Here is a 27,761-nt window from a genome sequence, read left to right as displayed (position 1 = left end):
GGCTCACTAGTTGCAGGGTTAGGGCTTAGGTGCCTTGTGGCATGTGGAGTCGTAGTTCCCAAACCAGGGGTCGAACCCAAGTCCCTGGGTCTGGAACATTGCCTGGAGTAGGAAATGGCAACCTGCTCGTGTTCTTGCCTGGAAGATTCCATGGACAGAGGCAGGCCATAGTCCATAGGGTCGCAAAGAGTCAGGCGTGACTGAGCCACTAAGCGCATAAGAATGTATAACGTAGAAGGGATAACTACTGTGATGTCCCTCTTCTTTGGAGTCCATTCTTTGCTCCTTACCCTCAATGTAATCTTGATGGCAATACTGTTTTTCAGTACATTTATATATTAGGAAGTGACAGCTTCTTGCTTTCCCCTGCCACCACCCCCCAAACCCAGCTGACTTTAAACAAGAGCAAAATGTTTGAGGATGTGTCACTTCTAGGGTTAGTTTATTAAATTCTCAGCAACCAGAACCTCTTGATGAGGGTGAAAGAGGAGGGGGAAACAGCTGTTTTAAAACTCAGCATTCAAGAAACTAAGATCATGGCATCCGGTCCTACATCACTTCATGGCAGACAGAGGGGGAAAAAGTGGAAGCAGTGACAGGTTTTATTTTCTTGGGCTCCAAAATCATTGTGGACTGTGACTGCAGCCATGATACTAAAAGACCCTTGCTCCTTGGAAGGAAAGCTAGGACAAACCTAGACAACATATTAAAAAAGCAGAGACATCACTTTGCTGACAAAGGTCTGTATAGTCAAAGCTGTGGTTTTTCCAGTAGTCCTGTACAGATGTGAGAGTTGGACCCTGAAGAAGGCTGAGTGCTGAAGAATTTGATGCTTTCAAACTGTGGTGTTGGAGAAGCCTCTTGAAGAGTCCTACTGCAAGGAGATCAAACCAGTCAGTCCTAAAGGAAATCAGCCCTGAATATTCGTTGGAAGGACTGATGCTGAAGCACCAATCCTTTGGCTACCTGATGTGAAGAGCTGACTTGCTGGAAAAGACTCTGATGCTGGGAAAGATTGAGGGCAGGAGGACAAGGGGCAATGGAGGATGAAATGGTTAGCTCGCATCACTGATTCAGTGGACATGAATTTGAGCCAACTCTAGGGGATAGTGAAGGACAGGGAAGCCTGGCATGCTGCAGTCATGAGGTTGCAAAGTCAGACAAGACTTAGTGACTGAACAACAGCACAACAAAACCTCACCAAGAACCCAGGTTCTCTTCCATCCTGCCGCTCAGTTTGTCCTCCAGCTAGCTTTCTTGGCGTGGAGGTAACTGCTCCAGTTTAGGCTCCAGACATACTGAGTCATAACATCATCCAGAGGAAAAGGGACAGTTTCTTCCTTATGTCTTTTTCCCTTCCAGCTTTTTACTTGGAAAATTTTCAAATGCATTGAAAACTTGAAAAGGTAATGTAACTCTTCACATATATATCCTTCATGTAGATTTTCTGATTATTAACATTTTGCTGCATTTGTACACTCATACCATTTGTATTTTTTTTTGCTAGACCGTTTGAGAATTTGAAAGTAAGCTGCAGATATCATGTCACTTCATCCCTAAATACTCCAGTATGTATCCCCTCAAAACAAGAATGTTCTCTTACATAACTACAATATCATAATTACACTCAAGAAATTTAATGTTTGTTGTTGTTTAGTTGCCAGCTGGGTCTGACTCTTTGCTCTTGCTCATATTTTCTCAAGGTTTTTGCCTTTTTGGCTGGGGGTGGTTGGTGGTGGAGGTGTCCAGAGTCCAGTTCAGGATTATGAATTTAGTTGTCCTGTCTTTTTGCTTTTTTAAATCTAGAACAAATCAGATCCTGACATTAACTTTTTTGTATGAGTTTTAAATATTTTATTAAGAAAATGGTTCACATTTTGGGTTTGCTTCCCTGGTGGCTCGGATGGTAAAGAGTCTGCTTGCAATGCAGGAGACCCTTGGGAAGGAAATGGCAACCCACTCCAGTAATTCTTGCCTGGAGAATTCCATGGACTGGAGCCTGGCGGGCTATAGTCCATGGGGTCATAAAGAGGCAGACATGACTGAGTGAAAATCTTTTTATTTTTTCCTCATGATTAGATTAAAAGTAAACATTTTGGCAAAAATGCTGCTCAGGTGATGTGTCTTTCTCATTGCTTCACATCTCAGTACATAGTGTTATTTTGTCCTGTTATTGGAGATGCTAAGTGCGATTTTCCCCCTTTGTAATGAACACATCATGGGTAGGGACTGTGCTATGAGACTGTGGGACTATCTTATTTTTTAATAGCATTTTACTTGTTGGTTTGATCCATGAATGAATCAGTTGTTAACATTCTGGGTTGCCGAAAATGTTCTTTTTCTCATTCCTTTTTATATTATTATGACTATACCATGTGGCTTGTGGGATCTTAGTTCCCCAACCAGGGACCAAACCTGTGTCCCCTGCATTGGAAGGTGGATTCTGAACCACTGGACCAGCAGGGAAGTTCCCCAAAGCTTTATTCTTAATATCTACCCACAAAACTTTATAGGGGGAGGTGTACCTGGTAAGTGGAGGTATGGTGCAAGCAGTAGTCCCTCAAGTTCTTATTCTCGTGTTTTCATGCTGAGTCCAGTTGTGAAACAAAACCCCCTTAGAAAGTCCCCAGTCTTTTATCATGTGCCTTAAAGTGTTTCTGTTCCTGTTTGTTGCCCACAGAAAGGCTTACTTGGTGTTTTTAGATAGCACTTTTAATGACCCTGGGACTTTGAAAATATTTTTAAAATTTATAGAAGTATAAATAACCATTTTGCCATGGTGTTCATGTAACTGTCCTCTTACATGTAATTTTCAAATTGTGGTATTTAAGTGCTGAAAGCTTAATTTTGATTCCATAAATTGGATGAAGGAAAACATGCCATTAATGGGGCGATGATTTTCCTATTTGAAATATGACTATCTTTTTGTCAAGTTATTCTGCTAATGAAGCCAACAGATTAGTGATTATTGACTCATTAAAAGTTTTTGAGTGAGAAGAAATCGGAAAAAACGAAAATTTAGAGGAACTCTCATTTGACCTAAACTATGCTTCACAAAAATCTTTTGTAGCTTCATGAGTTCTTGTCATCTTTGGACACAGTCTTAAGTAACTAACTGTTGCCTTTTGAATTAAATGCTGATGATGCTTCAGACTTGTTCCTTTTTGTCAGTATTAACACTTTAAACGTGAACTTTTTCTGAGTTGCTGCCTAAAGGGCTTACTGCAGAATATAGTTTGGTTGTAGATATAAACTGTATAATAAATGATAAAATTATCATAGTGAAAGCATTTTTATTCTGAATACTTTTTTAAACTAATTTCACATACATATATATTAGGTTGGCCAAAAAGTTTGTTCAGTTTTTTCCGTAAGATGGCTCTAGTAGCACTTGGTTGTCTTTAACTTTATTTGAAACAATTTTGATAGATTCTATTGTGATAGCTGTCAAATCAGTGTGCATTAAAAAAACCAACTTACAAAATTGGTGAATTTTTGTGTAACTAATGCTGAGAATGGAAGGAAAAGCAGCATTTTCAGTGTATTATATTTTATTATTTCAGGAAAGGTAAAAATGGAACCGAAAGGCACAAAAGATTTGTGCAGTGTGTGGAGAAGGTGCTGTGACACCCTGTCAAAGGTGGTTTGCGAAGTATAGTGCTGGAGATTTGTTGCTGGACAATGCTCCCTGGTTGGGTAGGCCGATTGAAGTTGATAGTGAGCAAATTGAGACATTAATTTAGAACAGTTTACATTAAGCCATACGGGGAGGTAGACCAACATACTCAAAATAGCCAAATCAAGTGTTGAAGATCGTTTGCACCAGCTTGGTTACTTTAGTCCTTTTGATATTTGGGTTCCACATAAGTTAAGCGAAAAAAAACCTTTTTTGACTGTATTTCTACATGTGATTCTCTACTTAAATGTAATGAAACTGTTCCATTTTTAAAACATATTGTGATGGTCCATGACGAGTGGATTCTATGTAATAATGTGGAACAGAAGAGACCAGTGGGGCAAGTGACATAAACAGATCACCCTTCACACCAAGGCTGGTCTTCATCCAAAGAAGTGATGTTGTGGATTTGGTATGATTGGAAGGGAGTCTTCTATTATATCTCCTTCTGGAAGACCATCAGGTTTGTTCCAACAGGTACTCCTCCCATCTACACCACCTGAAAGCAGCACTCAACTGAAAACGTCGGGTAATATTCAACAGAAAACACACACTCTTCCATCAGATAATGCAAGACTACATGTTTCTTTGATGACCAGGCAAAAACTGTTATAGCTTGGCTGGAAAGTTGATTCATCTGCCATATTCTCCAGACATTGCACTTTTGGATTTCCATTTACTTCGATCTTTACAGAATTCTCTTAGTGGAAAAAATTTCAATTCCCTGGAAGATTGTAAAATGTACCTGAAAGAGTTCTTTGCTCAAAAAGATAAAATGTTTTAGGAAGATGGAATTATGAAGTTGCCTGGAAAATGGCAGGTGCTGGAACAAAACGGTGAATATGTTGTTCAATAAAGTTCTTGGTGAATATGAAAAATGTCTTTTATTTTTGCTTAAAAGCCAAAGGAACTTCTTGACCAACCCAGCAGTTTTCCGTATTTCCCATTTATTCCACTGACTGGTGACCTGATAACTTACTGCATTTCAAGGCAGCAGCTTCAAACATTCTCTTTCCAGCATCTGTTAAAACCAGAGGGAATTGGGGAGTTCCTTGGCGCCCCATTGGTAACTGCAGCGGCCCAGGGTTCAGTTCTTGGTCTGGGAACTAAGATCTCACAAGCTGCATAGGAAGTCAAAAAACCCAAAAAATCAGAGGAAACTGGCTGCCTTTTATTACGCTTGATATCAGCTTGCTATGCTAGAAAGGGAAATGTAAGTTATTTTACATTTGTAAAGGGTTGGAAAAGAGCAACAGGTTATCTCTGGTCATCTTTTTAGATGTAACTATGTGTTAAAAAGTGGTAACTGTTTGCACTGAACATGTGCCTCACTTAACTACCTGGTAGGACCTTGGCAGAAATTAGTTAGCAGTCTGCCAAACTCTCCACTAACTTTAATGCAGCTTTGTTTAAAATGTGGAGTCTGAGACAGAAAATTGGACCACAACATTTTGGGAAACATCGCAAATGAAGACTCTTTTGGTCAGACAGACACAGTGATCACCCCACTTGTTGGTAGTTTGGTGAGGGTGATACATATGCATCAAACAGAAAGACGAACCAGAATATTTCTCTAATTAGATCGTTATTATGAATAGAAAATATGTTGTGAAATCAGAGTAAATCAGGGAATGGGGAGGTGGTTCACGGAATTCTGTCCTGAGGAACTGGAATTTATGATGCTATCTGAGATATTATTTGAAGTTACGAGAAAAGAATGAGGAGAGAAGGAAGAACATTTTCAACAGAGGATATAGTCAGGGAAAGGTCCTTGGTGAGTAAAACAGCTTGTTTAGTTCAAAGAACTGAAAGGCATGTGCTGCAGGGGTGAGTCAGGTAAGGCGAGCAGAAGCAGTAGCTGTTGAAGCGGAGGTGCTAGCCTGATCATCCAGAGTCGCGTAGTCCATACTAAGAATTTGAATTACATTGAAAGTCTAAGCAGGTATGTGACATGGTTAGGTTAAAATTTTTAAATGGTGGTTGGTCCAGACTATGCAGAATGAATTGGAGTTGAACTTTCTAGTGAAGACTTATCAAAGGTGTATTTAAGTTCTTACTTGTATATTGAGTAATTTAATCTTCAAGGATCGTAAGAGCGTATATATGAAAGTGCCTGTTGGTGACTGTGACACTGAGCCTTTAGTTGAAGTTTTTAGTACCCAAATACATGTGACAGATACTGAGCCAGGGGATAGAATTCTAATCATGGTTAATTTGCTTTGTGAGCTTAAGCAAGTAATTTAACCTTTGAGCCTCTTTATCTGTAAATTGGGCATGTTAGAGAAATGTGTGTTTAACTTAATTGTGTTAATCACTTAACTCTGGTTAACATATGGGCTGAGTCTTGCTGAGTCATTTTCTCAGACTCTGTGGGCAAGGCTTAATTAAAGCCAGTTAAACAAACTTAAAGATATCTTATACCTCTTTGGTAGAAGTCAGAAAAAAGAAAGAGTTGTTGTATGTATGTTTTATTTATTGTCTTTTAATAAAAAGTTTTTTTGCAGAGCAGTTAGTGTATCATTCCACACAGATGATTCATTGTTGAGAGAGAATACAGTCCACTGTAGCTAGGGGACGGGACTACTGAGGCACCTCTTTGTATTTTAAATTTAAGAATTTCTGATTTGCCTTATTCCTGTTACATCTATAATCTCATATATATTTTTTTTAAATTAGAGCTGTTAATGCATTCTTAGTGTCTAATGGCAGCCTCTTTTTTCCTCTCTAGACATCGAGATGCTTTGAAATTTTTATGGCCCCCAAATTGGCTTTAATAGAAGTAGTTTAAATTTTCAGCAGCAGAACTGTGATTGAAGCTAATGGTCCTGTCACCAGTAGCAAGCACCTGTCTAGTTGATGTCAGTAAACTGCATCTTTGCCTTTGTATTTAAAAGAAGATAATCCTGTCTGTCTTTGGAACTGTTGGATTACAATGTTCCGGCATTTCGGATTTATGTTTTCCTATAATTTAAACTTTTGAGGCATATCTTGAAGATATTAATGTCTTAGATAGCAAGATGTTTAAAAATCGATAACAGTCTTGGTTTAGAAGCACTGTTTTTCCATGTGTGTTAGTCTTTGATTTCTCCTTATTTTTGATTGCCTGTTATATTGAGCCATAAATGATGGGCAGGTGTAAATATTCTGTGAGAGCTTCTTGATTTTAATGCTTGGGCTCCTTGGAGTTGAAACTTTTTATGCCTAGGTTTACCATGGAAGTTTGTGTTTCTCAGCTTTAAGTTTCTTTTTTTCTGTTTGACTTCTGGCCTTTTCACAAAATGCTTTTGGCTCTTCTGGAAAGTTCAGAAATTTGAGCTTGCTTGTAGGCTAGAGTGCAGTAGACATGGTGGGGAATAGATTAAATCATGAACTTGTGATCTGAGCAAAACACTTGTTAAGTCTGGTTTTATCTGTGTGTGTGTGTGTGCGTTTTAAACTTTTAAAAATCATTACATTTTCACAATCACTTAATGGAATGACTGTACCTCTTTTTGAACTTTGAGAATTTTTTTTCCTTTTTGGAATTGATTTTTATTTCATAATACTTAATATAGTTCAGCAAAATTTTTGGAGTACTCCTACTTTCCTTCTTATGAGCCTTGTGCTGTGCTCTGAAGAGGGCAGGGTAGGTTACTATTACATTTCACATGTGTGAAGCAAAGTTAAATGACCTTGGTAATATGTCAACTGTATCAGAGCCAGGTCTTAAACATGGGAAGAGAAAGCTTTGCAATTAGAAGCATTTGGATTTGTTTTTTTGTCTCCACCTAAATTTCCTCATCTGTTAAGAAAAAAAAAAAAATCTTGCAAGAGTACTGGAAGGAGCAAATAAAATACATAATGAAAGCTATCTGACATCTTATAGCATGTAGACTATCGACATACATTAGTGTACCTCTGTGGTTCTCAAAATTTGGATCTTCACAGACCCCACCTGTGGATCTTTTTTGACCAGAAAGTCAAAACTATTTTTATGTTAATTCCAAGATGTTATTTGCCATTTTTCATTGTGGTAAATTGTAAAGTTTATCATTTTATATAAAATCACTGGTCTTTTTGTGAATCAGGACAGTGGCACCAAGCTGGACTTGTTAGTATTGTATTCTTCACCACCATGGACTCACAGTAGAAAACAAAGCTTAATTTCACTAAGAATGTCCTTGATTAAGCTGAAAAAAATTTTAGGTATCTTGACCCATGAGCGCAAAATGGGAAGTAAATATAAAATACTTCTTTCTGCCTCATTCTGTAACCGTGATGGTTGTTTCAAGGAAAAGCACTTGTGAAATTGTTTAAATTGGCCACTTTTTTTTTGATTTTTTTAAGAAACTCCATTTATTCTTGAAAGAACAACTGGCATCCTGTGGTTATTCAGACTTGAGTATTTGGCAGACACTTTCTCAAATAAATGAAATGACAGTATTTGTTGCCAATGAAAAATTTATGCTTTTAAATGAAAATTAGAATTTTGGAAAACTTGGGTCTGCTTCCATGAACTTGACAGCTTTCCAATTCTTCGAGATTCACTTGATGAGGTCCATGTTAATATTAGCAAATAATTTTTTTCATATTGTGTAATGAGATGTGTCAGCATTTGGAAGGATTGTGTAGCTTAGTGAACTAATGTTTTCCAAATGATGATATAAAATCATGCAAGGATAAAAAGATCCACTAAGAGTATAAAGTAACTGATGGATTTAATGTAATAGAATATGAAAAATTTATTATGATTTTGGGTTCCACATTGCAACTAATCTTTAAAAAGTACAGCTTGGTGAGTTTTCTTATGTCAAAGAAGAATATTTAGGATGATCTGAATAGGCTCTTAAAATAGTCCTCCTTTTTCCAACTACATATCTTCATGGATCTAGGCTTTCTTCTATACTTCATATTCCTCATATGTTTCAGTCAAAGCAGTGAATTGCAACAGACTGAATGCCGAAGTAGATATGAAAATTGTGGTCTATCCCCACTCCAGTACTCTTGCCTGGAAAACCCCATGGACTGGAGCCTACCAGGCTCCTCCATCCATGGGACTGCTAAGAGTCGGGCACGACTGAGTGACTTCACTTTCACTTTTCACTTTCACGCATTAGAGAAGGAAATGGCAACCCAGCTCTAGTGTTCTTGCCTGGAGAATCCCAGGGACGGGGGAGCCTGGTGGGCTGCCGTCTATGGGGTCGCACACAGTCGGACACGACTGAAGCGACTTAGCAGCAACAAGCTGGACATTAAAGTTATACAGCTATAAAATCATGCCACTCTTCTCGCTGTTTTTGTTTTGGAGAATATAATTATTTTTTGTAAATATCTTATTTATGGGTTTATATATTTTAAAATACGTAGAAAGTGAAAGTCGCTCAATTGTGTCTGACTCTTTGTGACCTCGTGGACTACACAGTCCATGGAATTCTCCAGGCCAGAATACTGGAGTGAATGGGTAGTTGTTCTCTTTTCCAGGCAGGGGATCTTCCCAACCCAGGGATCGAACCCAGGTCACCCGCATTGCGGGCGGATTCTTGACCAGCTGAGCCACCAGGGAGGCCCAAGAATTACTGGAGTGGGTAGCCTATCCTTTCTCCAGCGGATTTTCCCGACCCAGGAATCAAACTGGGGTCTCCTGGATTGCAGGTGGATTCTTTACCAACTGAGCTATCAGGGAAGCTCAATTTCTTGCATTAGTAATTTAAAATGTTCTTAGTTTTAATTTCTGATATGGTAACTATAAATTTATATAATCCACATAAAAGCTCACCGGGCTTTTGAGTAATTTAGAAGTTATAAGGGGTCCTCAGAACAAAAAGTTTGAGTACTAGTGGTGTGTACCTCTTCATTGCCTTTGTGGTCCATCCTAGCTCAGTTTATATCTAGTAGGACAGACTGACACAAAATGAAAAAATCAAATGGTAGGATAATGTATGAAATAATGATACTGAGGAAAGTCACTTAAAGGGAATCCATGCAAATAGTAAAAGAAATTTCCTAGCAAATAATGGAAAACCCAAAAATGTTGGGAAATTGTTGAGAAATGGAATTAAAACTTAATGAAACCTAGTTTGTTTTGTCTTGTATTTGACAAAATTTAAATAATTTTAATTTTTGGTTACTTTTTGCAATTGAGAGAAAGAATCTAATGTTGGAAAGGTGGTTGGCATACTTTTTCTGATAAAATTATGTGAATAAAATCCTTGAATCTTTTGACTTACAGTATGAACATTGAAAGTCATTAAAAACGTGTAATAGTCTTACTTGTTTCTTCAAGAGACTCTTAACCCTTTGTTCATATAATTTTAATTTTAGGTCCACTTCTCTCTGCTTATCTGTTTATCAGTTAGCTGTTCCTTTGTCAGTGACTTAGCAGTTCTTCCCTATCGTTTTTAAAAATTTCATGTATTTATTTTTGTTTGTACTGGGTCTTCGTTGTGAAGTGTGGGCTTCTCATCGTGGCTTCTCTTGTGTGGACGGGCTCTAGGTGTGCAGGCCCAGCAGTTGCTGTGTGCAGCTCGAGGGCACGTGGGGTTCAGTTGTGGCAGCACCACAGGCTCAGTTGCGGCTCATGGGCCCAGAGTGTGTGGGCTCATTAGCTGTGGTGCCCGGGCTTAGTTGCGCATGGCATCCGTAATCTTCCCGGTCCAGAGATCGAAACCTTGTCCTCTGTATTGGCAGGCAGGTTCCTATCTACTGTGCCACCAGGGAACTCCTTCCCTGTCGTCACAGTGCATCTTTTACTAGATTTCCAGTCTCTCTTTATAGCTAAATCACACTGTATTATTATTGGAACATCTAGTCAGAGACATAACAGGGATGTCTGTGTGATGTCTGAGAGGTAGATGATAGTAAGTTGTCTATTAGTATTTTCATGTTGTATCTAGCTTTTTACAACCTTGTGACTTGAAATCTAGATAAGGAAGACTTCTGTGGGGATGTATGGAATCACTGAGCAGAAGCATTTATCGCAGTGTGGCATGTGGGATGTTTTAGGAAATGTAAAGGGTAAATAAGAGGGTGCTCCTTTCAGGCAATTTGAAGTTAATGCTTTCTGTATTGTTATTATAGTTGTTACTCTCTATCTGATTTAGAAATAGTTAATTTTAACAGGTTAGAAGTAGAAGGCTTTAAAAAAAAAAAAGTAGAATGCTTTGTTTTTAGCAGTCCTACAGCCCTCTAAATAGAAAAACAATTTCTTATTTGTTCTATGCTTTCAGTGAAAGATAACCAAGATAACCAATTAATGGGAGGTTGATATAAACCAGTATGAGTTAGAAATGGGCTTGAACTCAGATTTGTGCCTGTCATCACCATTTTGTAGCACAAAGAGAAGAAGAAAGAGCAATTGGTAAAAGTTACGGAGTGGAGAGATTGAGTTGAGTGACTGAATGAGTCCTGGGATTTTTAAACTAATTCCAGAGACTCTAAACTGAAATACTTGCTTTGTTCTGCTCTGTAGTAATCTTTTGGTAGTATAGTAGTGCTGTGCTGTGCCTAGTTGCTCAGTCATGTATAACTCTTTTCAACCCCGTGGACTAGAGCCCGCCAGGCTCCTCTGTCCATGGGGATTCTCCAGGCAAGAATACTGGAGTGGGTTGCCATGCCCTCCTCCAGGGGATCTTCCCAACCGAGGGATCGAACCCAGATCTCCAGCATTGCAGGTGGATTTTTTACTGTTAGAGCCACCAGGGAAGCCCAGTATAGTAGTAGACAGAACTTTATACTGGAGACAGAAAAATAGCTTGGTTAACAATTAAATTTTTTAAATAGGCAAATGACTTCATCTCTTGGCCTTCATTTCTTGTCTGTAATAAAAGTAATATGATCTAACACTTAGGCTAGCTAACATGCTTGAAACTGTACTAAGGGGTTTACGTGGGTTGTCTTTTCAGTTCTTATGTTAGCATTGTTCAAGAGATGGTTTGTGGAGTCCTACATATAGAGAAATAGCCGTGTCCCAGAAGTAATGCCTCTGTGAGAGAGCAAAGCAACATTTCTTCAAGAGATTTGAAGGAAAGTGACTTAAAGGCAAAAAAATACGCATACTTGGAGAAGGCAATGGCACCCCACTCCAGTACTCTTGCCGGGAAAATCCCATGGATGGAGGAGCCTGGTAGGCTGCAGTCCATGGGGTCACAAAGAGTCAGACACGACTGAGCGACTTCACTTTCACTTTTCACTTTTCATGCATTGGAGAAGGAAATGGCAACCCACTCCAGTGTTCTTGCCTGGAGAATCCCAGGGACGGGGGAGCCTGGTGGGCTGCCGTCTATGGGGTCACACAGTCAGACACGACTGAAGCGACTTAGCAGCAGCAGCAGCAGCAGCAAGGACTTCCTGGTGGCTCAGTGGTAAAGAATGTACCTGCCAGCGAAGGAGACACAGGTTCGATCTGTGATCCAGGAAGATCTTACATGCTGCGGAGCCACTAAGCTGGTGCGTCACAACTGCCGAATCCCATGTGCCCTAGAGGCCATGCTCTGCAACTAGAGAAGCTACTGCAGTGAGAAGCCCGCACACTGCACCAGAGAGTAGCCCCTGCTCACCACAACTAAGAAAAGCCCATGCAGCAACAGAGACTCAGCACAGCCAAAAAAAAAAAAGAAACGGTAAAGTGAAAGGCTGTGGTAGTGGTAGTGTTTATATTGATGGATCCTGAGGACTTAGTCTTTCCACCTTTTCTTTGTCGTCTGTCACCTTTGGTAACGGTGTATGATTGGCCCTATAGAGAAGGGAGGACCATTGCTCTAATTTCTTGCACTAATTTCCAGTCATGTTGGACTCTTTGCGACCCCATGGACTGTACAGTCCATGGAATTCTCCAGGCAAGATTACTGGAGTGGGCAGCCTTTCCCTTCTCCAGTGGATCTTCCCAACCCAGGGATGGAACCCAGGTCTCCCACATTGCAGGTGGATTCTTTAGCAGCTAAACCACAAGGGAAGCCCAAGAATACTGGAGTGGGTAGCCTATCCCTTCTTCAGTGGATCTTCCCGACCCAGGAATCAAACCAGGGTCTCCTGCATTGCAGGTGGATTCTTTACCAACTGAGCTATCAGGGAAGCTTAGTTTCTTGCACAGGCATTCTGTAAGTTACAGATTTTATTTATCAAAGTAAACAATGGAAGCAATGGCATTCATAGTTAAGAGCATGGATGTTGAGATATAAATGTTAGATACAACATAGTAGCAAAAGCGAAGGATCCCTGGGAGGAATAATAAGTTGGGGCAAAAGGCAGAGGTTCTTCTCTCACATTTGTTGGGAGTGGAAACTGAGACTAACTTGGAGGTCTTGAAGAGACAGGCCTGGTTCTAAATTTTGAAGCAGCTCCATGCAGCAGTGTGAGAGTATAGGCTTCCTGGAGGGTAGAAGAAAAAAGCGCCAAGATGAGATAATTGAAAGTAGAATATTGCTAAGGAATTCGAGAACATTATGCTTAAATTTTGCTAGTACATCCCCCCCCCACCCCGCCTGCCCCCCCACACACACACATCAAAACATTCCTAACAAGCCGTGTCTCCTAAATTGTTAAGTGCCAAAAGTAGAAGTGTCCTTTATTTTTAGTAGGGAAAAGAGTCCTCATCTTCTCCATTAAGTCATTTGTTACCTGGTACCATTTGAAGATCCTTCCCACCCACCTCCTGCTTCTCTGTTGGAATGAAATGGTTTTGTGCTTTGGCTGGCAGTGTCCTGAGTGGATCAGCACCGATTTAGTTTGTTTAAGCAGATGTTTTGTCTCTCTGATAAAAACGCCAAAGAAGAGGTTGCTTGAAAAATTTTTTTGGTTTGAATTTTAAGACCAAAAAAGAGAAAACATTAAAAAAAAACCTCTCATCTGAAAGCTAGATGGGAGGAGAACATAAAGATTTGGGGAAGTCAAGTAAACAAGCAGGAGTTTAAAGTGGCTGTGTTTTCTTTAATACAGAGTAAAAAAGTGCCATTGCAAAACATTATTTTGACCAAATAAGAAGTCGTCATGATGTTGTGTAGAGAGTAATAAGCATTATGCATTAAGTTTGAAACAGTTAATCAACAAGTCCTAGATTCTAAAGATTTGATGGCCTTTAAAGATAGTATATGAACTCATTTTAATGGTATAGAAACACTTAACAAAATTTATATGTTTGTTTGGTTCCATTGGGTCTTTATTGTGGCTTGTGGGATCTTGAAGTTGCACCATATAGGATCTAGTTCCCTGACCAAGGATCGAACTCTGGGCTCCCTGCATTGGGAGCTCAGAATCTCAGTCACTGGACCATCAGGGAAGCCCTGTAAACACTTTTAATGCATGAAAAGTTGTGAAACTGAAGTCGCTCAGTCGTGTCCAACTCTTTGCGACCCCATGGACTGTAGCCTGCCCGGCTCCTCTGTCCATGGGATTTTCCAGGCAAGAGTACTGGAGTGGATTGCCATTTCCTTCTCCAGGGGATCTTCCCAACCCGGGTCTCCCGCATTGTAGACAGGCACTTTACCGGCTGAGCCAAATATCCATAAAAGAGGAAGGAAGGTAGAATGCAGCGAAGGACTAGAAGAAAGTGAGCAAACTCTGGAAAAGTTGAGAACAAAATTGCTGACTTGAGTTGCTGCTGCCTGTACAGTTTGGTCTGGATCAAGGAAAATAAGATAAGGGCAGAACAAAAAGGATAGTTTGCTGACTAGTGGCGGAGAAGGCTGAAACTGGGTAGCTGTGCTTAGTTGCTCAGTCCTGTCCGACTTTGCAGGAAATGTTTAAAACCAATAGAAAAGCTTAATTGAAGGCTTTTTATGTGCCATCCTAGACTTTTTACACATTTTACCCTTGTGTAATCCTCATAACATATTGGCAATGGAAGTTTTAATAATTGTTGTGGATGGGGGAAGCAGGTCTAGAGAGGTTAAAGTTTCAGCCAATGCAACACAGCTAATGCGTGGCAGTCAGATAACACATTTGTCTAACTCCTTCATCACTTTGGTCCATACTGCATTTCTTTATTCCTAAGGCAAGTACACTGTCAGCCTTACACTTTTGCTTCCTGATGTATAGTGTATAACCTGATATGATTTATGATATTACAATCAGAATATGATTGTAGTAGTTTTATAAGGATCATGATAGTTGAGGAAGAGCTTTTGATGCTGTGGCGAAATAATTTATGAAGATAAATTTGGAGACTACTGCGTTCTGGAAAGTGCCTCCAAAATTTTGAGTAGTGTCTCTACCCTTTCAGTTTCCTTCCATTACTTAAATCAGCAGGTATTCAGTGTGAGTACACAGGACTAAGGTGACTTTTGAGGTGTTTTGTTCACATACATGTGACCTGACAGCTGGCTTGTACTCTTAAGGACTCATATCCTAGAAGAATGCCAGCTTTTAGTAACAGAGAAGAATGGTAAATAAATATGCCTGTGAAATATGTATATGTTTATAATTCTGCATCAGTATTGCTGTTGGCTAGATCTAGGATAATAAAGAACAATTTTCTTTTTAATAATTATATAATGAAAGAAAGCTAATTAGGAAATCAGGTGCAAATCCAGATTACTTTAGCTTTGTTTCTTCAGTCTGTAGTATCAGAATGCCAATATATTCATAATGGAGATATGTGAGAAATATTATCTGTCACGGGTAGAGAAAGAATAATACCTGAATTGTTTTTGAACTTTGTAATAAACCCCTTTTATGGTGTATCATCTTTGATTTTAAAATATTAGCTCAAATACTTTACTTTCAGCCTTAGCAAGTTTTCAGTAAATAAAAATCGGCCCTAAAACCTGGAAAGAATGATAGCGTGGTACACTAGTACTATAAATTACAATCTTGGAAACAGTCGAATTGGGGGGGTGGGGGAGTTGGGTGGGGCGGGTATTGGGGCAGAGGCTTTGAATTCCCTGAGATTCTACTTCACATTTTGTATGTGTGCACATTGGTGTGAGGTCACAGGCAAGGGAGCCATGATTTTCATTAGGTTCTTAAATGGTTTGGAACATACCCCCCAAAAGATTAAGGACTGCTTTAATCTTTAGAAGACAATAGGATTGTTGAGAACTTTTACTTTGGGACATTACAGAGTAATTTATGGCTACCAGATTAGCTCTCTGGCCATAAATAAATAGGAACCTGAACAAAACACATAAAACAACTGTTTTTGGATATTTTGTAACAGTCTAGGTAGGACTGCATTCCCTGAGAGAAGGGAAATAACAGTCGCTCCTGCAATCTCCCAGGCTTTCTTTCTGAAACTAGATTCCAGTTAGACTCTAAGAAGGGTGAGGCAGTTTTGTTGAGAGGAGGAGACAGAAGTCAGAGAATACAGACTGGGGAGGTTGGCATTTGCAGGGGTGATTACCATAGATTGAGTTACAGGACAGTGAGATACAGAGATAACGCGGAGAGTTCCTTTGACTCTGGCTGGAGCTCTGTAGGCTGGGCAAAAGAACAACTATTAGAGGAAGGACAGTTGCCAGAGACTTGCTAGAATATTGGGACTTCACGTTTGTTTGGGAGACATTTCTAGTTTTGACCAGCCAGAATGGAGAGACTTTGTTGAATATCAGAACCATTTGAGAGAGTCCCCAGCAACGGCACTCTTTAAGGATAGAGTCAAAGTAACTTGCGAAGAGGCCACTCAAGCTCCGCCTTAAAACTGTGCTGAAAAATAGGCCTCAGAAGGATTCAGCTGAGTCTCAACTAATTTAGCTGAACAAATCTCAACATTTAAGGAATCCATATATTAATAAATAGAAAACGTTCAGCATCTCATCCAGAATTAGTAGACCTGTGAAGAAATAGGAGAATGTAACCCTTAACTAGGAGAAAAATCAGTTGATGGAAACAGACCCAGAAGTGACAGAGATGATGAATTTTTAAGATGGAGCTAAGTTAAGGACTTGAAAGGAAGCATGAACACAAGAGAAATGTCACAAGTAAAAAACCCCTAGAACAGAAAAACGTAGTATTGGAAGAGAAAAATTCAGCTGATGGGCTTAACAGCAGATTAAAAGAAAAAAAGACACTGCAGAAGAAAAAAATCAGTGTAAGGTAATAGGAACTGTCCAAAATGAAGCACAGGGGGAACGTCTCGGGGCAAAAGAGCCTCAGTAACATGTGGGACATTATCATCAGGTGGTCTCATATATGTGCATTTGGAGTCCATCCAGATGGGAGGTAGGGATGCTGTGGTTGCAGAAAAAGTATTTGAAGAAATTAGTGGCTAGAAATTTTCCAAATACCTATAAAAACTTAAATCCCAAAGATGTTATAAAACTAGGTAGGATAAGTATAAAGGCACACTGAGACACATCAGTGGCTAAAAACCAGTTACAAAGAAAAACCTCAAGAGAAGCCAGAGAGGGGAAAAAGACCATATTATACTTGCAAAAGAACGAAGATTAGAGCAAATGTTGATTTGTCATTAAACAATGTAAGCCAGCAAATGAGCAACATAACCACACAGAAGGAAGAAAAAGATAATCAAAATGCCTATTCTGATTTGATATTGTAAGACTAAAGATAAAAAGAACTGTAAGTGTGTATTTTAGTATATCTGATTTCCAATAAGGGTATGGGTTAGCAAATCAGAAACTAAGATTGAACATATCAGTAAATATATTTTAGATAATGAGAGCCAGGTTTCTAATTGTTAAAAAGGTTACAGGTAAGGAAGGAAGAAGACTAGAAGGAACTCTGATGTTGAATTGGAATCAGAACTGTCAGTATAAACTGATGGTCTTAATGTAGATGCATTATGATGGTTGTGGAAATGCAGATGTATGTGTATGCATGGTTTAGCATACATGAATATGTTTTCTCTGTCCTATGGAAATGCCTAGAAGAAGCAGTGATGTGCCAGTAGCAGTGAGCATATCTAGTGCCCAGATCTTGGCCTCTTCATTCAGTTTTTCAACAAAAGGAACCAAGGCTCATAAAAGAACTGACTGATCCCAGAACTGGGTTATAGGAAATCCAAGATGATCCTAGAGCTGCCAGAAAACAAAGATGTGCTCAGAAAAGGATGGGAAACATCAAAAGGATGTAAGAATCAACTTGAAAGAGCTTCTGATATCCAAAGTTGGAATGAAATAATTTTAGTATTGCATTATTATCAGTAGAATAAAACATCCATTAGTCCATATTGGTATGTGTACCAACAAACAAATGGTAGGTAAGTAGAAGGGACAAGTTGTAAGTGAAGAATCCCAATTAGTAAGTATAGAACAATGATTGAAACAAAATCACTCATAAGCGAATACGGCAGTAATAATTGTCACAGGCCATCCAATGATAGAAGGTAAAGTCAGTGGGTGAAGGTATGATGAGAAACATTTGCATAGTCTCAAAAGATACTATTGTTACAATTTCTCTAAGAAATTATTGATTACAAAGGGAAAAACAGTAAATTGAGAGTGAGAGAGATTTTGTGGCTACCACTCGCACCAAGTTATTAAGGTTAATGTCACAGAAAGATATCCATAATATATACCTCTTGATATAATGAACCAAGAAAGGCAGAACATTACATCTGTCGTGTTTTTGTGGTATTCTTATCAAAAACAATGTAAAACCTTACTCAATTATGAGGAGAGAGCAGACAAACCCAAATTGAGGGAGACTGCTACTAAAATCTGACCAGTATTCTTCAAAAGTGTCAAGGTCATGAAAGACAAAAGACTGAGTAACTGTCACAGATTGGAGGAGGCTAGGGACTCGTGACAGCTAAATTTAGAGTGGGAACCTGGATTGGATCCTGGAGTACAATGACATCAGTTCAAAAAAAAGGAAAAAGGCTGGTGGATTAGAACTATAGTTATATATTAATTGCTTTGTACCAGTGTTACTTATTTTTGATGCATATACTATGGTTATATAAGTGTCAACGTTAGAAGAAGCTGCATGAAACGTATAGGTAAACTCTGAGCTATTCTTGTAACTTTTTTGTAAAATAATTTCAAAATAAAATGTTTCTTAAATCTATAGTTTACCCAAAATGGGGGAAAAGAGTTGTAGAAACAGAAAGCCAGAAGACAATAGGATTACATAGTTTTTTCCTTTCAAGTTAGAATTCAGTCCTAACAAAAATAATCTTTAAAAACTGAAGCCAAAATAAAGACACTTTCCAGACAAAAGCTGAGAGAATTTCTTTTCAGCAATCTTGAACTATTAAAAATGTTAAAAAGTTTTTCAGGCTGAAGAAAATCATTCATCTACACAAAGGAATGAGATTAAGAAATGATAAATATGTGGGAAATATGCAATACCTTTTTCTTAAATTTTGATTTCTTTCAAAGACAGTTGGCTATCTAATGCAAAAATTTTTTATGTTTTGTAGGATTCATATTTAGGGAAATGTGGAAGTGTAACACATAGAAGAGAAACATTTTTTAAATAGTCCAGTCATAGGAGGAAGGGGCTTCCCTGATGGCTCAGTGGTAAAGAATCTGCCTGCAATGCAGGAGATGTGTGTTCAGTCCCTGGGTAAGGAAGATATAGAGAAAAATGGCAACCCACTCCAGTATTATTGCCTGGGAAATTCCATGGACAGGGGAGCCTGGTGGGCTATAGTTCATGGGGTTGCAAAAGAGTCGGACACAACTTAGCAACTAAACAATAGGAGAAAGGGGAAGTGTACTTCTGAATTAATACTAGAAGTGGTATAATACTGTTTGAAGGTAGACTGTCCTGAGTTAAAAATGTGTATTATAAATTGCTAGCATAACCATTTAAAAAAATTGTTGTTCATTCACTAAGTTGTGTCCGACTCTGCAACCCCATGAACTGCATGCAGCACACCAGGCTTCCCTGTCCTTCACTGTTTCCCCGAGTTTGCTCAGATTCATGTCCCTTGAGTCAGTGATGCCACCCAACCATCTCTTTCTCTGTTGCCCCCTTCTCCTGCCTCAATCTTTCCCAGCATCAGAGTCTTTTCTAGTGAGTTGGCTCTTCACATGAAGTGACCAAAGGATTGGATCTTCAGCTTCAGCATCGGTCCTTCCCAATGAGTATTCAGGGTTGATTTTCTTGGTTTTGATCTCCTTGCTGTCCAAGAAACTCTGAAGGGTCTTCTGTAGCACATAGTTCAAAAACATCAATTTTTTGGTGCTCAGCCTTTATAATTCAGCTCTCACATTCATATATGATTACTTTAAAAACCATAGCTTTGACTGTATGGACATTTGTCAGCAAAGTGATGTCTCTGCTTTTTAAAATGCTGTCTAGGTTTGTCATAACTTTTCTTCCAAGGAGCAAGCGTCTTTTAATTTCATGGCTGCAGTCACCATCTGCAGTGATTTTGGAGCCCAAGAAAATAAAATTGCCACTGATGCCATTTTTCTACCATCTGTTTGCCGTGAAATGATGAGACCAGATGCCATGATCTTAGTTTTTTGAATGTTGAGTTTTAGGATGTAGAAAAATTGAATGCTCATATATTGCTAGTGGAAATATAAAATGGTTCAGCTGCTGTGGAAAACAGTGGTTCCTCAGAAAGTTAAACCTAAAATTACCACATGACCTAGAAATTCCACTCCTTGTGTATAACCCAAAGATTTCAAAACAGGTACTGGTATATATATGTGTACATGCATATTCATGGGTATTCTTTACCAAGGCCAAAAAGGAGGACGTGGTCAAATGTCCATCACCAGATGAGTGGATAAACGATTTGTGATCTATATGCATGTAGTAGAATATTACTCAGTCATAAAAAGTGATGGGGTACTGATACATGTGACAAGTGGATGGACCTTGGAAATATGCTAACTGAAAGAAGCCAGACACAAAAGGTCACATGTTATATATATGCTTTCTTTTATATGAAATACCCAAAAGAGACAAATCTATAGAGACAGAATGCAGACGGGTGGTTTCCGGGGGAGTGGGGGGTGGGGTAATGGAAAGCCAGTACTTAATGGGTATGGAGTTTCTTTCTGAAATGATAAAAGTGTTTTAGAACTGGATAGAGGTTCTGCCGCACAATATTGTGAATATACTGGATCATTCACTTTAAAATGGTAAATTTTATGTTAACGTGAATTTTACCTTGATAGAAAAATGGCTAAGAGTGTGTATGGCCTAGAGTTAAACAGACGTGGAATTGAGTCCTGGTTTTTACCATCTGTTAATTCTGTGACCTTTAGTAAATTACTGTTAAGTTTTCTTCTCTGTAAAGTAGGCATATTAGGGACATTCCTTGGTAGTCTAGTGGTTAGGACCCTTACTGCCAGGGGCCAGGTACGATCCCTGGTTGGGGAACTTAAGATCCTGAAAGCTGTGTCACATGGCCAAAATGAAATTTTTAAAAAATAGGATTTAGTACTTTATCAGGATTTTTGTTAATATTAAATGAAATATTACATGTGAAATGCTTAGAATACTTAATAATTATCTAGTAAACATTAGTGTTAATTGATTTTTCTTTTGCTGCTGCTATTGGTTTTGATTTTATTCTCCATTGGTAGACTGAAAATAATAGTATGGACTAGAATTGTTCTGATGGTTTAATGAGATATTCATGCAAAGGGCTTTAAAAAGTACCTAGTGTGTTGTAAATTTTCAGAGTGTATACTAAGCTATTACTATTAAATGAAAGGATCTTAGAGGGAACTTTTATGCATTCTGCATTTTCATATTTGCGTCCTGATAAAGAAGCTAATGTGCATATTGGAAAATAGCCTTTTCAAAATTTGTGCTGTTATGACTAGTGAAGTGAAGTCGCTCAGTCGTGTCCGACTCTGTGATCCCATGGACTGTAGTCTGCCAGGCTTCTCTGTCCGTGGGATTTTCCAGGCAAGAGTACTGGAGTGGGTTATGACTGGACTTGGTCTTATAAATATATCAGATTAAGCTACATTCAAAGGATTACAGGTGTGCAATTCTTATTTCCTCTCCTGGTGTGGTGAAAACTCTTGATTTTCACTTGTAAAAACCATAGATACTGATTATTTAGCTATAAGTTGTTAAACTTCTGTTGTCTGGAGTTTATTATATGGGTTATTTCTACTTGCATTACCATTGGTGTGTCATCAGAAGCCAAGCTTTGGAGAACTACTCTTTATAGTGACTAGAAGTTGCAGTTATTTTTCTTACCATTGGATGGTGCTTCTATAGCATCATTAAAGCAAATGTTTTAGCTGATACTTTCTCACTTTCCTGAGCAACTGAAAATTGATAAATGAGCTAGACTGTGGTAAATTGAAATACCCGTTTGAACTGGATCCCAGGAATCTGTAAAAAGCAAGGATTTCCTCTAGTATGTTTTTACGTAAGCAAAACCTGGAGATAAATCTCTGGTTGAATCAAACCCTATGATTCTGTGGTAATTTAAGAAATGATAGTGTTGCAGGAGAATATGATTCTTCCTGGCAAAATCTTAAAGGATGATAGGTTTTCCTAGCTTCCCTTGGCAGCTGAGCTATCAGTTCTGCTCTGATCAAATTGTATCAAAAACTTTTCTGTTTTGTCCTCAAGTGTAGGTTTTTCCAACCTATGTTTGGGGGTGTGGAAAGTGCGTGACAAAGGTATTAGAAAAGTGCACAGTTGTAAAAGTTGTGTTTGAGAGTGACTGTTAGAAGACTGGAGGGAATAAGACAGTAGGGGTGGCTTGGGGCCGTGCTAGAAATTCAGTGATCAAGCTGGAGTGCTTGCACAGTAGAGAGAACATATGTAAACATACTTCCTCCTCTGTTAACCTAATTTTTATTTCTGTTAATGTAATAAATACTTGCAGAGTTTTAGAAGTCACATAGTAGTTCAAGACCGGTGACAACAGCAGCGGCGATAAATCCTTGCCCCATGCTCACTTGTGTGTTAACCTTTCCCAAACATTTTTTGGTCTGGTCTTGTGATATTCAACCCCATATTCCACTTAAAAAAAAAAAAAGCCAATTTGAGAAATTTTCTCTTGTTATGAAATGTGAGAAGTAAATGCTCGAATAGTATGAGACATTGTTGGCACCTCCCCCTTTATCTTCTCGGATAGTTCTAACACATGTGAACTGCTAAGCCAGGCAGTATACTATACTTGGATTTCCTTTCTTGGACAGCTTTCTGTTATCACTGTAGCTTGCAGTCCCTTCATTGTTACATTTGCTTAGATTTCAAGGGACTGTTCATACTTTATCCCAAACTCTGCAACAGAATTACCAGACCCTCTGAATTCTTCTTTTCATTTAAATTTCAGTCATACCATTTCATTCCCTTCCATCTTAGGAGGCATATCTCTTGGACCCTTTCTCTGCATTTTGTCTTGTTTTCTGTCGTCATTCTCTTCTGAATTGGTGGCTTCTCTTGGCCAGTTTGAACTGCCCTTTACATCAGTCTTTTTTTCCCTCTGGCCATGCTATGCAGCTTTCAGGAACTTAGTTCCCAGACCAGGGATTGAACCTAGGCCATGGTAGTGAAACCATCGAACTGTCAGGGAATTCCCTCCATCTCTCTCTTTGCTGGATTTCTTTTCTTCCTATTCTTGGTAAAGCAACCTCTCCTTGTAACTGTTTTAGAAAATACATGGGAGCTAAATATTTTGAGATCTTTCATGTTTGGAGATACCTTTATTTTACTCTCTTATTTGATTTTGGCTGGATATAGATTGAAGATACTTTTTATTTACCTTTTTGTATTCTGGATTCTAGTGTTGTTGAGTTGTTCAGAGTTGTTGTTTTTGATTATTTAATATGGCCTAGTTTGTTTCTCTAAGCTTTTGTATATATTATTCCTGAAATTTAGCCCTGAAATTTCGTGATGGTATGACTTGGCATAGATACTATTTTATTCATTATGCTGGGCGCTTGGTGAGTCTTTCAGTCTCGGATTCCTTTGCCTCTGTCATTGCATAGGGTCTTTGTTGCTGTGCGGGCTTTTCTCTAGTTGTGGTGAGTGAGGGCTACTCTCTAGTTGTGGTGCACAGGCTTCTCTATGTGCTGGCTTCCCTTGTTGCAGAGCATGGGCTGTAGGGGGCTTGGGCTTCAGTAGTTGTGGCCTTTGAGCTCTAGAGCACAGACTCAGTAGTCACACTGCACTGGCTTAGTTGCTCCGAGGCATGTGGGATCTTCCAGGATCAGGGATTGAACCCGTGTCTCCTGCGTCAGCAGGCGGATTCTTACCATTGAGCCACCAGGGAAGTCCTTTCTTGAATTTCTTGAGTTAGATGTCAGCCTTCTGGTTTGATCTTCTGCCTTGTCATGCATGTCTCCCATATATTCCATTCTTTGTCGTTTTATTGTATTTTCTGGGAGATCTCATTTTTCCCTTACAGCCTTTCTATTGAATATATTATTTCTGCCTTTTTAATTTCTGGGAGTTCGGATTCTAGTTCGGATTTCTGTTCCTTCCTCCCCACTTCCTTCCCTTCCGTCTGGTTCTGAGAAGATAAAAGGAACTATATCTTTTCCTCTGCATTGCCCCCGTTTCCTCCAGGTTTCCTCTTTTGTTTGCTTGTTATATTTCATTGGGTTAGTTGGATTGTTCAGTCTTGTTCAGAGTTGGTCTTGACAACCAGGTCATTTTAGGATTTTTTTTTTTTTCAGTAATTCCCAGAGAAACAAAAATACAGGCTGTAGACATAGTTTGAGGTTTATAAATGTCAGACAGATGGCCCTTTTTTCCTTTTGATTGGGTGTAGGAAACAAATTGAAAGGGCTGAGCTGAAGATTTAGTTGGTAAAAAGAGCGAGACAGGTCCTTGGGGATCTATAATACTTTTGCATCATGTACTTTGAAACTCTGTGTTACTAGATGCATCAGTTCAGTTCAGTCGCTCAGTCGTGTCCGACTCTTTGCGACCCCATGAATCGCAGCACGCCAGGCCTCCCTGTCCATCACCAACTCCCGGAGTTCACTCAGACTCACGTCCATTGAGTCAGTGATGCCATCCAGCCATCTCATCCTCTGTCGTCCCCTTCTCCTCCTGCCCCCAATCCCTCCCAGCATCAGAGTCTTTTCCAATGAGTCAACTCTTCGCATGAGGTGGCCAAAGTACTGGAGTTTCATCTTTAGCATCATTCCTTCCAAAGAAATCCCAGGGCTGATCTCCTTCAGAATGGACTGGTTGGATCTCCTTGCAGTCCAAGGGACTAGATGCATAAACATATAATATTTTTATGCCTTCTAATTCATTGACATGTTAATCATTATGAAATGACCCTGTTTATCCCTGGTAGTACTCGTTTCTACAAGTTATTGAAGGTGATGGTTTTTTGCTAATAAGGAAACATCTTTTTATTCTTTTGCATTAACATATTAGATATTAAAATTTTCTTTCAATTTCCTAATTGTAAAAAAGCTATGTAATTCTTTATTTTCTATCTTGGATCTTACGTATGTTTTAAGTTGGGCACTTTGCTCAAAATTGCATACATAGTTAACTTCCAGAACCAAACATTTTGAAAGTGTGTTTTTATGCCAATTAAATTTAGTATAGCCACATTCAGAGCCATAGATACAATTTACCTTTTTTTTTCCCTGTGTTGTAGGAATAGACTTTAAGATCAAAACAGTTGAATTACAAGGAAAGAAGATCAAGCTACAGATATGGTAAGTGATTCTAATTTACTTACTTTATGTAGTAGAATGCCAAGTTTCCTGAAGTTTAGACAGTGAAATCCTTCCTTGTCAACTGTTTAATTCTAGGAGACTTCCCTTTCCAGGCCAATAGTCAGGTGACCTTTCAGTGATGTTTATTTATTTATTTTTAAAAAATTTATTCTATTTTAGTTTTTAATATAAATTTATTTATTTTAATTTGAGGCTAATCACTTTACAGTATTGTATTGGTTTTGCCATACATCAACATGAACCTGCCACGGATGTACACATGTTCCCCATCCTGAACCCCCCTCCCACCTCAGTGATGTTTAAAAAAAGAATTGTCATGGGCTTTGGAGTCCATGAGAGCTGACTTGAGTGTTTTACCTTTTCCACTTATAGTGTGAACTTGAGTAAGTTGCATACCACCTTGAGGCCCTTACATCTTCACATGTAAAGTGGAGATAATATCATTTATCTTAAAAGATTGTTACAAGGATTACATGAAGTAATCTATGTAATGCCTTTAGCACAGTACTTGGCTCAGAAACACCATATAAAAATTAATATAATCTTTTTTTTTTTGGTTTAGAGGATCTTAAGCTAAAATATTTGTTTTCTATAGTGTGTATAAATCTTTATAGGCTTTAGCATTATTTTCATTAGTTTGTATAGGGTTTGACCCATTGAAGTACAAAAAAATTCTTTAAATTTGCATTCAAGTATGTATCATAGACTTTAAAATTATAATATCTGTGTTTTTCAGTGAATGTTTGGTGTTCACAATGACCTGTGAGATGTATATTATTCCTTCCCCCGCCCCTGCCCCAAAAACAGCCTTGTTGAAGTATAACTAGTATACAGTAAACCACCCATATTACAGTTTGGTAAGCTTTGAAATATGTATAAATCTGTGAAACCATCACCACAATCAAGATAACCAACATATCCATCACCTCAGGAGTTTCCTCAAACTTCTTAATAATCTCTCCCTCCTGCCTATCCTTGGCTCCCAGGCAACCACTCTCTGCTTTCTGTCACTATAGACCAGTTTCCGTTTTCTACTACTATATATAAATGGAATCATATAATGTGTTACTTTTCTTTGTCTTTTTGAGAAGGAGGAGTCTGGCTTCTTTACTCAGCATAATTATTTTGAAAGCTATCAATGATTTTATGTGTAGCAGTAAATTCATTGCTTTTTATTGCTAAGTTGTATTCTGTTGTTAAGATACACAACAACAACTTTATTCATCATAAAGCTGCTACAGATGCTTCCTTTTCTCTTGAATTACTCCTATGTTATAGATAAGAAGATGGAGGCATTTTGAAATAGTTTCAGAAAATAGTTTTGTGGGTTTTTTTTTTTTTAATGAAAAACTATTTCAAAATAGTTTAAACAAAGGTCTTACAGCATGTTAATAGCAGAGCTGGGAGGCATTACATCCTCTGAATGTAGGGTTGGGAGTGACATTCTTAATTGCAGTACTGCCTCTTCTAAATAGTAGTTTGTCGATTGATTTTGTCACTCTTTGCAGTAACTGTCATTCTTCTTTCTTCATTTCCAGTCAACAGTTGTGTTAAATTTGAACTCATGTTATCTTTGGTAGTTGGGATTCCCTAGTGACTCAGAGGGTAAAGCATCTGCCCTAAATGTGGGAGACCCAGGTTCCATCCCTGGGTTGGGAAAATCCCCTGGAGAAGGAAATGACAACCCGTTCCAGTACTCCTGCCTAGAATATTCCATGGATGGAGGAGCCTGGTGGGCTATATAGTCCGTGGGGTCGCAAAGAGTCAGACGTGACTGAACAACTTCACTTGTTCACTGTCTTTGGTAGTTACTGTAATCAGATCTGTCGTGGAATGGTTATGAGAATTGGTGGTCCATGTAAAGCGCTTGGAGCAATCTCCAGTGCATAATTCGAGAAATCAGGTATTATTTGGGGATCTCCCATGATGAGTTTAGAACCCTAAAAGTAGTAACATATTTGAGTAGAGGAACAAGCTAACAAATTGCAAAGTCATAGTTGGAGAGTTAGAAGGAGAATTAGGAGAGGACATTGTCTCAGAATCCAAAAGATAGTTTCAAAAGTTAGGCATAATTAGAAGTGGTATATGTCTAATCAGGATGTCGTCATTAGCTGACCATGTAATTAGAAGTCCAATCTTTATAATATCTTTCAAATTTAATACAAATGTTTTTAAAGATTAGAAAGCATTTCCTAAATTTAATAGTTCTCTGAAGCCCAGTCCACTTGATCAGTTTTTTTTTCCTTTCTTTTCTTCTCTTTAGCTAGGAAATAATTCAGCAAATGAAATGTCTCATATACAATTTCATTATAATTAAAATGATCTCAAGGGAAAAGATGTCAGTTATTTAGTATTCTGAATTTCAACCAGCCCCTCCCATCCTCCTTTGTTCTTAGCCTCGGGTCTTATTCAGACCATGTCCCTACAAAACATTTGTCTTTCAAGCCCTCTCTGAAGCTCTGCCACACTGATTGGCTCTCTTCTTAACTGTATCCCCTCTATACAGGGGATACAATTAGTGTTTAAGCTAATAATTTTCAAACTTTGTGACAATAGTAAAGATACATATTACA

The 27,761-nt window shown here is 38.6% G+C and overlaps 1 protein-coding gene across 1 annotated transcript in view; it reads left to right on the top strand.

Annotated features, from left to right (window-relative positions):
* RAB10 (RAB10, member RAS oncogene family) overlaps positions 1 to 27,761 on the top strand; it is a 63,006-nt gene that overhangs the window by 18,276 nt on the left and 16,969 nt on the right. Inside the window, exon 2 of the mRNA XM_005686936.2 lies at positions 25,107 to 25,167. Coding sequence (XP_005686993.1) covers positions 25,107 to 25,167 — 61 coding nt within the window. The remainder of the gene's footprint in view (positions 1 to 25,106; positions 25,168 to 27,761) is intronic.

Source organism: Capra hircus, chromosome 11 (genome assembly GCF_001704415.2).
Source record: "Capra hircus breed San Clemente chromosome 11, ASM170441v1, whole genome shotgun sequence".
NCBI lineage: Eukaryota > Metazoa > Chordata > Mammalia > Artiodactyla > Bovidae > Capra > Capra hircus.
This window is presented reverse-complemented; position numbering and strand designations above follow the sequence as displayed.